Source organism: Equus asinus, chromosome 18 (assembly GCF_041296235.1).
Source record: "Equus asinus isolate D_3611 breed Donkey chromosome 18, EquAss-T2T_v2, whole genome shotgun sequence".
Lineage (NCBI taxonomy): Eukaryota > Metazoa > Chordata > Mammalia > Perissodactyla > Equidae > Equus > Equus asinus.
This window is the reverse complement of record NC_091807.1, coordinates 13,691,828-13,706,586: the sequence shown is the minus strand read 5'-3', so window position 1 is coordinate 13,706,586 and position 14,759 is coordinate 13,691,828. Positions and strand designations below refer to the sequence as shown.

Here is a 14,759-nt window from a genome sequence, read left to right as displayed (position 1 = left end):
CAGGAAGACATTGCGTTTTTGGAATAGAAATTGTGTGACAGTTAAACTTTTTCTCCAGTTCCCTTGCTTCTGTCAACCTTTTTAACTTAAAATCTCCAACTTCTTCATCTTAATTTTGATTTAAAATTAAATTTTTTTAATAAACTATAGAGGTAGAGTAAAATGGATAGAGGGTTTATTGAATCTGATTCACATACGCAAGCCTTCTGAGGATAATTCAGAACAAAGAAGCTCGTCTTTATTTTGCTATATCAATTATAAGGGATATTTGTTTCTGTCAGCAGGACAGTTATTTCACCTCTCTCATGCATTTATCTATGTCATCAAGTGTCTTAAATCTTCACTATTGCTTTATATTCAGTATCTAACTACTGTGAGATAAGCAAAAGCTCGAGTTTGAATATAAGCTCATATTTAGCCTTTAAATAGACATCTGTTTAAAATTCTGTGACCCTAGTGAAGAAAATAATGAAGATAAATAACTTTGGGGATTAGGTGGGTAAGGTGTATGACTATTTCAAAACCATCTTCGTCCTCTAGAATTCACGAAAAAGACTCTGAGACATATGGGTCAGGGCTGTTTTCACAACTTTATTACAGTATATCATCTTTCTGGTTAAAATGCTTGTCATTTTTATCAACTACGATTTGATAAATTACTTAGAATCATAGAAATAAAATTTTAGAGTTGAAGAAGGCCTCAGATACATATCTCCTAGTGTTGAACGCTTGAGTTGGTCAAGCACTGGTGTCTCCTTGTGAGCCTCTTTTAAGGGGCAGCGTGAGTGACACTATTTTACTCCTGTGGAAGCAGCTGACAGCAAGGTAAAGCTGATGGGCCTGGAAGTTCGGAGCAAATATGGCTTTGGACAAAAGTATGTACGGCCCTCAGGTTGCAATGGAGAGCAGTCTGGGCACCTGCTTTACTTGCTACCGTGTCAGTGGCTTCTGTCACCAGTCTCTGAAGAGCGTTTATATCTAAACTGAGAACCCCTGGGAGAGGGTAAGAAGCTCTTATGGTCTAATTTCAAATGTTGAGGGCCGTCACTTGAGAAAATGTTTTAAGATCGGTTTAGTTTCCTGGCACCCATCCAAATGTACAACCACTCATTCACCTTTTGATAGCTAATACTACAAAGAAAGTTATTGTCTTGGAATTCAACTTCTGGCAGAGGATATATACTAATTTTGATTTTTTTCCAAGAAATTAGAAATATATTCTGATAAATGAAATTTCAGGCCTACTCCTTTACTATGCCCTTATTATTCCCAGCTATGAAATGGCAACAACTGAATGTTTCTTTTATTCTTAATTTTTCCCAAAAGCTAACTTTTCATTTATAATAGAGGATTCGCTGTAGTCTTCACTTTTCAGTGAAGCCCCAGGACCCTTATTTGAAATGTTACTTTTCCTTTCTTGTTCTATGAAGTTAAGTGCTGGGTTTTATGTATTCTAACTTTTCATCGGCCCTTGGTTTGGAAAGCTAATCTCGTCCATTTGGATAAAATGTTTGGTGTTACATCCTCTCGGTGAATTGTTCTTGGGTTTTTGTTTCCTGTTCAACTTTTACAACTTTCTTTCCAAGTCTCTCCTTAAAGAAGACCAAGAGTTCTCTGAATTATTTACCTGCATTTGTATTGCTTAAGTAAAAATTTCAATAATTAAGACTTTGGAATCTTCAGAGTACTTAGATATTTTTCTTCTGATCCTTAATGAAGCATCGTAATGTTTTTCTTGTCCTTTTGTATAATAAGCATCTCCAAAATAATCCACAGTGGAATTTAGATAATATTGTTCAATAGGAGTTGTTCTTGAATGCCACAATTAAGTAGCCTTTCAGTTACTTCTGCATTTTGAGGAACCAGAGCCAAGAATCCAAGTGCTCATCGAAGTAGCCTTGCAGAAATACCTTTCAATTCAATACTCCAACAGGTGTTACTTGATAATGCAGAAGAAATTGGAGTAGATTTCATTGAAACAAATGGAACTCATGAGGAATTCATTAGACGTTATTTAAATAGCATACAAAGTGGCTTCCTAGATGTTTAATCATTAAAGTCTGTTTTTAATGGAGAATTTGATTGCAAGTAAGATACTGAATCTTCTCCTTATAAACAACTGGAAAAAGACCTTTCTCATTATCTATTCTCAACCAAAAGTACTCCCACGTATAAGAATCCTGTTAGATGCATCCTTTGTTTATCTAAGTAAAATCTTATTACTTGGACTTTACCATTTCAAAAAATGTTTAAATATTCAGCAGACTTTCCCTTTGCTTAATAAACCATTTCCAAATAGAAAGTGAAAAACATATTGCAATGGAAATAGTTTACTTCAGAGAATCAATGTAAGACCTACTTAGGAACTGTTAATATGTGAATTATTTACAACTGTCTTTTATTGATTAAAGCTCTTTTAAAAAAAAGTTACACTGCAGCATAATTTCATGGTTTTTAGGTACTTTAAAAAAAAGAAAATGTATCTTTTCAAGAAATATACCCCGAATTCAAGCGTTTTACTAGATATTTCATTAAACTAGTCTATGTGTTGAAACTTAGATCTTTCCCAAAATCTATCTATGCATATGGTCAAGATTCTGTGGAATTTTTTCATGGTTTAGTTTTATTCTATTATTTTGTTTAATATTTCTCCCGTGCCATAACAATAATTTTTTTCACTGCTTGCTAGTGGACCAGTAAAATCTCAATTTTATGAAATTTAAAAGATACTTTTATGCTTATAAACAATTTTCAATTAAAAGGAAGATTCGGTTTTATAATTTTAACACTGTAAAGTAGTTGTACATGAATTTTATTAAATTGTCTTGAAATGCATTAACCTTTGGTGTACTATGAGGGTTCTTTGGACCCAGTTTTAATTTTTGAGGTCTGTTTTTTGTGGGGGTTTTTTTTTTCATGTTTCTAACTAGTAGGAAGGATTATATTACATGACTTTTATTTTTTTTAAAGTTTTAATGAATGTGTTTTTAATAGAAAAAACATTGTATCTTGTTATTACAGTATATGTCCATTGGAACCTTTTATATAAATCAAAGATACATTATGGAATCTTAGTGATCTTATTTTTCCTGTATCTTTAACCATTTTATCATCTTGAGAATTAATTTATCATTTATTCCCAACTGTGGCAAATAAAGACTAAACTACTAAGCCAAAAGGAAAATAATGGAATTGCCTAGAATGATGATGCAGTAATGAAATGTTGTCATTATTACATCATCTTCAGTTTTCTTATTGCATAGCTCATTAATATTGTATTATCTTTCAAGCATGTAAAAAAAAGTCTGGAGACGCTATCTTTGTAGTCTTTCTATTTTGTCTTAACTTTTAGTAAATACAGTAGAGAATTCACTATTTTTCATTTTCCATCGATAATGTCAAAGAGAAGAAAGTTGGCTTAGGGAGATGCTCCAGTTAGATGAATCAGAGGATGAATGGTACTAGCACTCTAGACATGATTGAAGATGGTGACGTTGATTGTATAAGCAACACCTCTGACTATTGTTTTCAGATGACAGTATCCCAGATGAATTTTCTCCAACTCAAGAATCAATGAGTGAACAATATAGTTCTTTTTTTCTCCAGCTTTATTGAGATATAATTGACATATACAACATCGTATAAGTTTAAGGTATACAATATGATGATTTGATGTGCATATATATTGCAGAATGATTGCATAGTAAAGTTGGTTAACAATCCATCACCTCACATAGTTACTATAATAATGTAGTTCTAAAGACAAAAGGGAAATATAGTATGTTCATCCAGTTAGTTGCTTAATAGGAAGGACGTCATCACTCAGTATTTTGTGACAAGAACCTCTATGCTCTGTTTTGCTCAAAAGCTGCAAAGCAGTATTCTTTCTTCTTTTATGATGTTGGCACACCCAAATTTATTTGAAATAGTTCATAAGTGGACAAATACTGAAGGCTGGTGTGTAGAAAGATATTGGCAGAAAATAGATGACATAGAAATGAAATAATTCATTGGATTGATCATTGTTAGTAAATCTAAAAGTAAAAAACATTTTGCAGTTATGGAACAAGGAAGATTTCTGTCCTTCCTTCAACATAATTATCAGCTGTTAAAGTTGTCCAGAGTAAGATGTTTTGAATTATACAGGTACCAAAAGAAGACCCATAAGTGATGATTAAGCTAGAACATCTTAGACATATATTTGAAACCTGGAATCAGCAAGGTATTTCCAGGTTCATGTGTGACACTTAATGAGCTGTCCGTTTCAAAATGCCTTGCCCATTTTGTGTATCTTGTCCTTTAAAACCTGGAAAATATGGAATTAAGAATTGGATTTGCTACTTGTAAGTCCTTATTAAAAATTCTGATGAAGTTGTTTTACATTATCCCTTTATTCTTCCTCTGTAAATTATTGATAAGTTGATTTAAATATTAATAAAGTATTCATTAGACCCAGGTGGTAAATTTTTCTTGGTATACTGAGGGTTAAATGAACTCATTAAAATTATAAAGAGCTGATTTTGATTTAGGATGATAATTCTAAAATCAAAATTAAGTCACTGTTTAGTATACTAAATGTTACACTAAGTTTTTCTTAAAATCAGTTTTTCTAAATACTTTATGGAACCACCCTATAAAAATAACAACTAAGTTGAAACAAAACTGCTCCATCAGCTTTTATTTTATCACTGGGTAAGTTTTAGTTTTTTCCCTTCATATATGTGTTTTGGGTGTTCATTAAAGAAGTTTTTCTTTACTTTACCTGTCGTATCTACCAACCTAATGTTTAAAGACAGGATATTAATACAATCTATTTTAGTTCCTAAACTAAAGTTTTCCTTCTAAAGCCTCATGAGAGTTACAAAATTTGTGAGGCCATTGTTTGTTCATTTGTATTTTTTTCCTGTTTTTCCTTTTTTTTTCTGTCCCCTCAGTAGTTTTACTCTCTTTGATCCCACTTAACCTCCATAAACCATATGTTTTGAGTAATTCTGTTTCCTTTACACAGAAATCGTTTAACAAGTGTGCGCCGTACAAATAGCATCTCTTCCTTGTATTTATGGAGAGAATGTTGAGAACCATTACAGAGCCATGTCTGCAAGCTCTAATAAGATCGTTATTGAAATCAGTCATAAACCAGTGGATCCACTGACAAGCCAGTGAATCACACTATTTTATGAAATACTCCAGTTTTAAAATACATTGCTTGCAAATCTCTAAAGAAGCCACACACATTTAGATATTTTTAACTGAATGTACTTAAGTAGTGTTAAACACCTGGTAACACTTAAGTGCTATGTATGGTGGTAATATTTTACATTACACTCTGATATCTGTAGGGCCCAAGGAGCTGATCTGCATCGAAGTATCATGGCTCCTTTTCTTCTTTTTTCTAAATTTCTCAATTAAATTCTGTAGTATAGAAATGAAGAAGCAAGACTTGGGAAAGGCAGGAAGGATCGTTAATTATTTCTACCACTTTAGATGTTTAAGGGATAGAAAAGGAAGTGATCTGAAGAAATTTGGCCCACTCAGTTCCCTGAAGAGTTGTTAAAAGTAGGGTCTGAGTGAACTCAGGCCTTCAGGAGTCTCAGAACTCCGACTTTCTTAGGCATTTCATTTTCTGCTAGAATGGTGGTAGTGCCACATGAAGCAGCATCTCATAACCACAGTCCTTCAAATTACAGACTCATCTTATTAAGAAACAGGTTTCTATGAGGAGCTCTTTTTCCTCTCATTGCTTCATGTAATTGGTGCTGTTTATAGAATTTCTTTGCAAAGAAATTAATGAAAAGTAACCACCTTGACTTAGAATTTTCTGGAAACAGTTATTCATCTTCCCTTCGAATCTATTCTAAATTTGTCTCTTGCCCCTTTTCTACAGGATGATGTGATGGTTTAGTGTATACATATAGTTATGTTTATATGTATTATAGTAACCACGTTTTCTAAACTAAAAATTGGTACAAGGGCCTGAACACATTTTTGTAAATTATTTTCATTTTAAAATCTTTTGAAAAATTTTTTCAAATCACATATAGGGTCTTAATTTATACTTATAACAAAGTCACACAAAAAGAAATAGCATGGGTAGGGAGAAGAACATTTTATATTAGGAACACCCTAGAAACTTAGGGTTACAGGTTCACCTGTAACCTGTCTTCTGCATCTGCTAGGAGTGGTCCTCACATTAAAATGTCTACATAGAGCACAAAGCTATGTATGTTTTAAAGCCTTACTTTAAAAACACATGCATTAAATCTTTGATGGACCTGAGTGAGCATCTAAAGAATCACTCTCTTCTGTTTTTTACTGTCGTGGTAAAAGTTATGGGTGAATAAGCTTGTGATCATATTTAAATGTTTATGAACATAACTAAGACTGTCACACTTTGCACGGGCCTACAAAATCATGTTATGTTTTTTAAGTGCTTCCGTTTCTTTGAAAACAGAAATTCTACCAATTACTTACGTAACATCTGATGTTTGGAGGCGGATGTCCAAAGTGAATCTGTTCTGTGGGCCCCAACCCCACATCAGACTCATCAGATGAGTCCATGTCATGTGCATCTCTTTTCCTCTTTCTCAAGTTCTGCTTTTGTTCCTTCCTAAGCTCCCAGTAATGTAAGGAAGCTCGTTCTAGCTCTCATATAGAGCTCGAGTGCCAGATAGGAGAGTTAGCATTCACATTACTTTGCAGAAAAGTGCTTATGAAAATTCAAAACCTTAGTGGGCTTTGCAAGATAGTTATATAACATTAAGCTGTTTTCTCTAATTGATTTGGTCATTTTAAGAATATGGATTAATCCATAGTATTTCCAGTAGAGATTTCTCGTTTAGTAGGGATGGCAATAAAATAAATTGCTAAAGAAGTGACTATAATGCGTATATATGTGTATATACACCTAAAAACTAACAAGTATTATATTCTTTTGCTTATAGGTGTCATAGCATAATCCTAGTTCTGCATCTCATTAACTATGTTTTATTTTTATTTTTTTTTTAGAACTGATGTTTGCATTTAATGGGCAGCAAAAGATGAAGAAGGAGAAGCAGTATATTCACTAAGGATTCTGTCTGCTTGCTGCTGCAGACCTCTGTGTTACAGAATTCTGCTGCTGCTTCTCGCTTAGGAGTTGGTCAGCTCTGTGGTCAGACTGCTCTAGAGTTTGCCTACCTTTTTCTTGTCATTGCCAGCAGAATTCCTGGACAGAATGTGACAGTCCATCTCTAATTACTATGGAAGGTGATAAACTGCCGCTCGCTTGTTAAAGTTACGTCTCCATCACCCACAGAAAACCATTCTTTAAAGTGACTAGAAACCAAGCCCTTGTGAACACTTCTATTGAACATGACTCATGGAGAAGAGCTTGGCTCTGATGTGCACCAGGATTCTGTTGTTTTAACTTACCTAGAAGGATTACTAATGCATCAGGCAGCAGAGGGATCAGGTACTGCCGTCGACAAAAAGTCTGCTGGGCGTAATGAGGAAGATCAGAACTTTAACGTTTCTAGTAAGGCATTTCCCACCTGTCAAAGTAATGGGCCAGTTCTCAATACACAGACGTATCAGGGATCTGGCATGCTGCATCTCAAAAAGGCCAGACTATTGCAGTCTTCCGAGGACTGGAATGCGGCGAAGCGGAAGAGGCTGTCTGATCCCATCGTAAATATAAATGTGAAGAAGGAAGCTTTGCTAGCAGGCATGGTTGACAATGTGCCTAAAGGCAAACAGGATAGCACATTACTGGCCTCTTTGCTTCAGTCATTCAGCTCTAGGCTGCAGACTGTGGCTCTGTCACAACAAATTAGGCAGAGCCTCAAGGAGCAAGGATATGCCCTCAGTCATGATTCTTTAAAAGTGGAGAAAGATTTAAGGTGCTATGGTGTTGCATCGAGTCACTTAAAAACTTTGTTGAAGAAAAGTAAAGCTAAAGATCAAAAGCCTGATACCGATCTTCCTGACGTCACCAAAAACCTCATCAGAGAGAGGTTTGTAGAGTCACCGCATCATGTTGGACAAAGCGGAACAAAGGTCATGAGTGAACCCTTGTCATGTGCCGCAAGATTACAGGCTGTTGCAAGCATGGTGGAAAAAAGGGCTAGTCCTGCCACTTCACCCAAACCTAGTGTTGCTTGTAGCCAATTAGCATTGCTCCTTTCAAGCGAAGCCCATTTACAGCAGTATTCACGGGAACATGCTTTAAAAACACAAAATGCGAATCAAGCGGCGAGTGAAAGACTTGCTGCTATGGCCAGATTACAAGAAAATGGCCAGAAGGATGTTGGGAGTTTCCAGCTCTCAAAAGGAATGTCAAGCCATCTTAATGGTCAGGCAAGAACATCCTCAAGCAAACTAATGGCTAGCCGAAGTACATTTCAAAATGCAATGGGTATCGTTCCTTCTTCCCCCAAAAATGCAGGCTGTAAGAACTCACTGGAAAGAAACAATATAAAACAAGTTGCTAATAATAGTTTGCTCTTACATCTTCTTAAAAGCCAGACCATACCTAAGCCCATGAACGGACACAATCATAGTGAGAGAGGAAGCATTTTTGAGGATAGTAGTACACCGACAACTGTCGATGAATACTCAGATAACAATCCTAGTTTTACAGATGATAGCAGTGGGGATGAAAGCTCTTATTCCAACTGTGTTCCCATAGACTTGTCTTGCAAACACCGCACCGAAAAACCAGAACCCGACCAGCCTGTTTCTCTGGATAACTTAACTCAGTCCTTGCTGAACACTTGGGATCCAAAAGCCCGCGATGTAGATAGCAAAGAAGATCCAGATACCTCAAAGAAGTCTAAGCTAAACTCACACCAGAAGGTAACACTTCTTCAGTTGCTCCTCGGCCATAAGAATGAAGAAAATACAGAGAGAAACAACAGCCCTCAGGAAGTGCACAGTGATGTGACAAAGTTCAGTACACAGAATTACACAAGGACTTCTGTGATAGAGAGCCCCAGTACAAATAGGACTACTCCAGTCAGCACTCCGCCGTTACTGGCATCCACCAAAGCAGAGTCTCCCATCAATCTTTCCCAACACTCTCTGGTCATCAAATGGAATTCCCCGCCATATGCCTGCAGCTCTCAGCCTGAAAAGCCAGCGAATACCGCCTCCAACCACTTGATGGACCTTACAAAAAGCAAAGAGTCGCAAGGAGAGAAACCAGCCCAGAATGAAGGTGCCCAAAACCCTGCAACTTTCAGTGCCAGTAAACTGTTACAAAATTTAGCACAATGTGGAATGCAGTCTTCCGTGTCAGGGGAAGAGCAGAGACCCAGTAAACAGCTGCTCGGTGTGAACACAGATAAACCTGTAGGTATGATTGATAGGTTAAATAGCCCCCTGCTCTCCAATAAAACAAATGCAGTTGAAGAAAATAAAGCATTCAGTAGTCAAGCAACATGCCCCGAACCAGGACTTTCCGGTTCTGAAATAGAAAATCTGCTTGAAAGGCGCACTGTCCTCCAGTTGCTCCTGGGAAACCCCAACAAAGGGAAGAGTGAAAAGAAAGAGAAAAACCTTTTAAGAGATGAAAGTACTCAGGAACATACAGATAGAGCTTTAAATGAACAAATACTGATGGTAAAAATAAAATCTGAGCCTTGCGATGACTTACATATACATAATACAAATGTGCACTTGAGCCACGATGCTAAGGGTGCCCCGTTCTTAGGGATGGCTCCTCCCGTGCAGAGAAGCGCGGCTGCCTTACCAGCGTCTGAGGACTTTAAATCGGAGCCCATTTCACCTCAGGATTTTTCTTTCTCGAAGAATGGTCTGTTAAGTCGATTGCTGAGACAAAATCAAGAGAGTTACCTGGCGGACGATCTGGACAACAGTCCCAGAAATAGTCAGCTGACACTTGTAGAATCAAAGAATCTTTGCATGGTCCCTAAGAAAAGGAAGCTTTATACTGAGCCGTTAGAAAATCCATTTAAAAAGATGAAAAATAACCTAGTCGATGCCACAAACAGTCACAGTGCTCCGGACGTACTGTATGGGTCCTTGCTTAACCAGCAGGAGCTGAAATTTAGCAGAAATGATATTGAATTTAAATATCCTGCCAGTCATGGTTCGGCCAGCGAAAGTGAACACAGGAGTTGGGCCAGAGAGAGCAAAAGCTTCAATGTTCTGAAGCAACTACTTCTCTCAGAAAACTGTGTGAGAGATTTGTCCCAGCATGGAAGTAACTCTGTCGTCGACAGTAAAAAGAAAGGACACAAAAATAACGTGCCCAGTAGCAAACCTGAATTCAGCATTTCTTCTTTAAACGGACTCATGTACGGTTCCGCTCAGCCCAACGCTTGCGTGGATAACAGGACATTTCCATACCCAGGAGTAGTGAAAACTGCCCTGAGTCCTCCTTTCCCTGAGTACTTGGGCTGTGCGGGGTCTAGACCGGAATCTGGGCTCTTGAATGGGTGTTCCATGCCCAGTGAGAAGGGACCCATTAAGTGGGTTATCACAGATGGGGATAAGAATGAGTATGAAAAAGACTCTCCAAGACTGACCAAAACGAACCCAATACTGTATTACATGCTCCAGAAAGGAGGCAATTCTGTTACCAGTCGAGAAACACAGAGCAGGGACATGTGGAGGGAGCCTTCGTCTGCTGACAGTGTCTCACAGGTTACAATCAAAGAAGAGTTACTTCCTGCTGCAGAAACTAAAGCTTCTTTCTTTAATTTAAGGAGCCCATATAATAGCCATATGGGGAATAATGCCTCTCGCCCACACAGCGCCAATGGAGAAGGTTATGGACTCCTGGGAAGCGTGCTAACAATAAAAAAAGAATCAGAATAAAACGTACCTGCTATCCAGCTTTGGATCTTTTTAAAACTAATTAGTATGAACTTGAGATCTGTATAAATAAGAGCATGATTTGAGAAAAGCATGGTATAATTGAAACTTTTTTCATTTTGCAAAGTATTGGTTACTGGTGACGTTTAAATATGCATACTACTTTTTGCTTTGCGTTAGATGTCATGAGGAAACTACTGAACTAGCAATTGGTGGTTTAACACTTCTGTATGCACCAGACAACTGTGAGCAACCTCCGACTGAAATTCTTTTATAATCGCAAATAATAGGCATCAATTAAAAGGTAAACCTCCATCCACGGTGGATTAATGCATTTTGCTGCCTTTATTAGGGTACTTTATTTTGCTTTTCAGAAGTCAGGCTACATAACACATTTTTTTAAAAGTCCAAATTGTTAAATAACTCTTTAAAGGATAATTACTGAATAAAAACCCTAGCGTTGATGCACTTCTCATTATCGAATTCAAAAATAAATTAGAAAAATTCTGCTTACATTTTTCACTTTTGCTAAAACACATATTTATTTTTAACTCTTGGAAGGGGTTTTGTGGTTCCCAATGTGTCTGCCCCACCCAAGTCCTTTTCAATATCTATTTCTTTAAACCTTGTACTACTTAGTAAAAATTGCTTACAATTGATGGAAGTTTGATAGAGCCTTAAAAAAAGGCAGATTTCCATTTTTGTATTTTAACTACTTTACTAAATCAATATTCCTCCTTTTACAGAATTAGGAAAGTTAACATTTATCTTCAGGTGGTTTCCTGAATAGTTGAATATTTAAGAAGTTGTTTTTAACGAAAGCAAAATGGCTTTTCTTTGGACAATTTTCACCATCTCTTGTAAAAGTTACTTCTCACCATTTCTGTGGTACCTGTGAGTCTTATGACCAGGGTTTCTTAAAGCTGGACTCAGACCACCTGCATTAGAACCATCTGGAGCACTTGTTTTAGAATGCAGATTCCTAGGCAGCATCTCAGATCTACAGAACAAGAATCTCTGCTAAGTGGACCTGGGAATCTTTCATCTGCATCTTAACACTCCCTAGGTGTTTCTTCTGCACACTGAAGTTTGAGAACCATTGCTTATGACTTTTCTCAGAACGCAGGACTATAAAAAAAACTATTTGATGCTTTATTTTCCCCAATCCAGTCAGACATCAACTCAAAATTTGCAGTATTGTAGTTCATATATTACCGTTATGTCTTTGGAAATCGGGTTCAGAATACTTTTTATGACAAAAAAATTGGGTGGAGGGAACAACTTTCATATCTGGCTCAACATCTCAGGAAAATCTGTGATTATTTATGTGTTCTAATGAGTAACATCTCCTTAATTAGCCTTAGGGATGGAATAACAGGGCCACTTACCAAACTCAGGTGATTCCGGGATGGTTTGGAAACTCCTCTTGAATATGTCCTCACCTTCTATTAAAATCATTGCCCTAAGAACAGTGCTGACAATGATGAAAACATTTCTTTCAAACCCAAGAAAGGCACTAAACTCAGATTGACTAAAGAGGAAAGTACAAAGGGCACATATGCATGACAGAGTTGTACACAGTCACTCCATCGGATCTATTATTTTAAAAGAGTGGTTAAAAGTAAACACTGATATGGTCTTGGAAGAACTTAATGTACTATTGAGTCACGTGGGGTTTCAGTCTTGAAAGAAGTCCATGTTTTTAAGTTCAGTTTTTATAATCCACAATTCATTCACCAGATAATATTTTTGTTTTTAATTGCGAACCAGGTTAGCAACTGACCTGTCAAAAAACTGTTATATAATCAACTGTTAATTAGAAGGAAATCTATTTGAAGTTCTACTTGAAGTTATTTCTAAGATTTTTATATTAAAAATGAGTGTTATTTCCTAATATGATCTGAAACCCTAAATGATTATTTTTTTCTCAAAATGATTTGTAAATAGTTACTGGATATATTATAAAATAACAGTCAGGAGTGAACATTACGCTACATCATGGAGAGATGAAGGCATATGCTTATTCTGAGATGAAAATTCCACTGGCCGGCGGATATATTCTTCTCCATCCCGTCTTTACTCAGAGACAATCTTATTGTCTACACAATACAAATAAGCTTTGAAATAAGTCATTTTTTTCCTGCCATTGTGAAAAGTCTGGAGACTTAGAGGTATGCTAGAAAAAATGTTGATGTTCCCCTTTGATTAGGGGAAAACAGGCTTGACAAGGAAGGGAAATTTAGGTCAGGGAAAAGAATATCAAAGGCCAGTGTTGCTGTTTTTTTGTTTGATTCTTTGCTTGGTTGGTTGTTTTTGTTGTTGTTAGCAGTTAAAGGAATAAGGATATGTAATGCATAAATAAACATGACCACAAAGAATGCTGTTCTGATTAACTAGAGAATGTCCCCAATTTGAGTTTAGTATGATTTGAAAGAAGAGCAGTGAGAAAGGGCATCCATCCATAAATTCACTTTGTTTATGCATATGTAGATACAAGGACACACATACACACATTTTCAAGGACTATTTTAGATATCTAGACAATTTCTTCCTAATGAAGTCATTTGTGAAAGGGTACTACAGCTCTCATTGACATCGGTAAGGTAGCATTACCTGTTTATTCTCTGCTGCATCTTACAGAAGAGTAAACTGGTGAGAGTATATATTTTATATATATATATATAATATGTATATATATATATATATTGACTTGTTACATGAAGATGTTAAAATCAGTTTTTAAAGGTGATGTAAATAGTGATTTCCTTAATGAAAAATACATATTTTGTATTGTTCTAATGCAACAGAAAAGCCTTTTAATCTCTTTGGTTTCTGTATATTCCATGTATAAGTGTAAATATAATCAGACAGGTTTAAAAAATTGTGCATGTATGTATACAGTTGCAAGTCTGGACAAATGTATAGAATAAACCTTTTATTTAAGTTGTGATTACCTGCTGCATGAAAAGTGCATGGGGGACCCTGTGCATCTGTGCATTTGGCAAAATGTCTTAACAAGTCAGATCCGATGTGCATCCCAACATGGCAGTATTCCATTTCTGGACATGACCTGTGGTTTAAGCTTTGTGAAAGAATGTGCTTTGAATCCAAGGGTCTTAAAACTTTTTAAAATCAAGTCAACCTCTCTTCAGCATAAAGAGTTCACACAACTACTTTCATGAATTTTTTAATCCCATTGGAAATGTAATCTTATACCAGGAGTATTCCAGTATCCTGGAATATAGGCACATTACCATTCATGGTATGAATTCTGGGGTTTACACAACCAATTTTGATGCTATCTGCTCAGTAATATAATTTGTCATTTTTATTAGAAATTTAATTTCTTCATGTGATGTCATGAAACTGTACATACTGCAGTGTGAATTTTTGTTTTGTTTTTTAATCTTTTAGTGTTTACTTCCTGCAGTGAATTTGAATAAATGAGAGAAAAATGCATTGTCTGTGGTTTGAAATGACTGTTATTTTGTGGGCTTTCTCTGGTTTTTAGGTTTTCCATAAACATAAGTCTCTGGTCATGAAAATAGCAATAAGTTTTCAAGGATGCTTTGCCCTTCTCAGAAAAATAAAGGAAAAGAAGAAGGTGACCAGCGAGTTAGTGCATTTAGAGACAGGGCAGTTGAAACACAGCTCAAAAAGACAGCCTGTGGCCTATCTTCCCTAGCTTGAGTCTCCTATTTGGTGTGTAACTCAATGATCACTGTAGATTTTTACCGTGGAAAAGAGATGGTACGTTGTTAAAAAAAATAAAGTTGATTTGATATCTACTTGTTTTAAGATAAGATTTTATTAGCTTTTTATCCAAGTTGCATCGGGGCTTAAGTTTATTTTAAATAAAAAAGACCTTCAGTCATTTTCCAAAAGTGAATGTGTGTGTACACACAAACATATATGTAAATATGTACTGAATGTGTATAGGTAAT

General features: G+C 36.2%; 1 protein-coding gene across 1 annotated transcript in view; it reads left to right on the top strand.

The window, feature by feature from the left end:
- NRIP1 (nuclear receptor interacting protein 1) overlaps positions 1–14,274 on the top strand; it is a 49,155-nt gene extending 34,881 nt beyond the window's left edge. Inside the window, exon 3 of the mRNA XM_044749824.2 lies at positions 7,006–14,274. Within this exon, the coding sequence (XP_044605759.2) occupies positions 7,351–10,818 (3,468 nt within the window). The 5' untranslated portion in view covers positions 7,006–7,350 and the 3' untranslated portion in view covers positions 10,819–14,274. The remainder of the gene's footprint in view (positions 1–7,005) is intronic.
- The last annotated feature ends 485 nt before the right edge of the window (positions 14,275–14,759 follow it).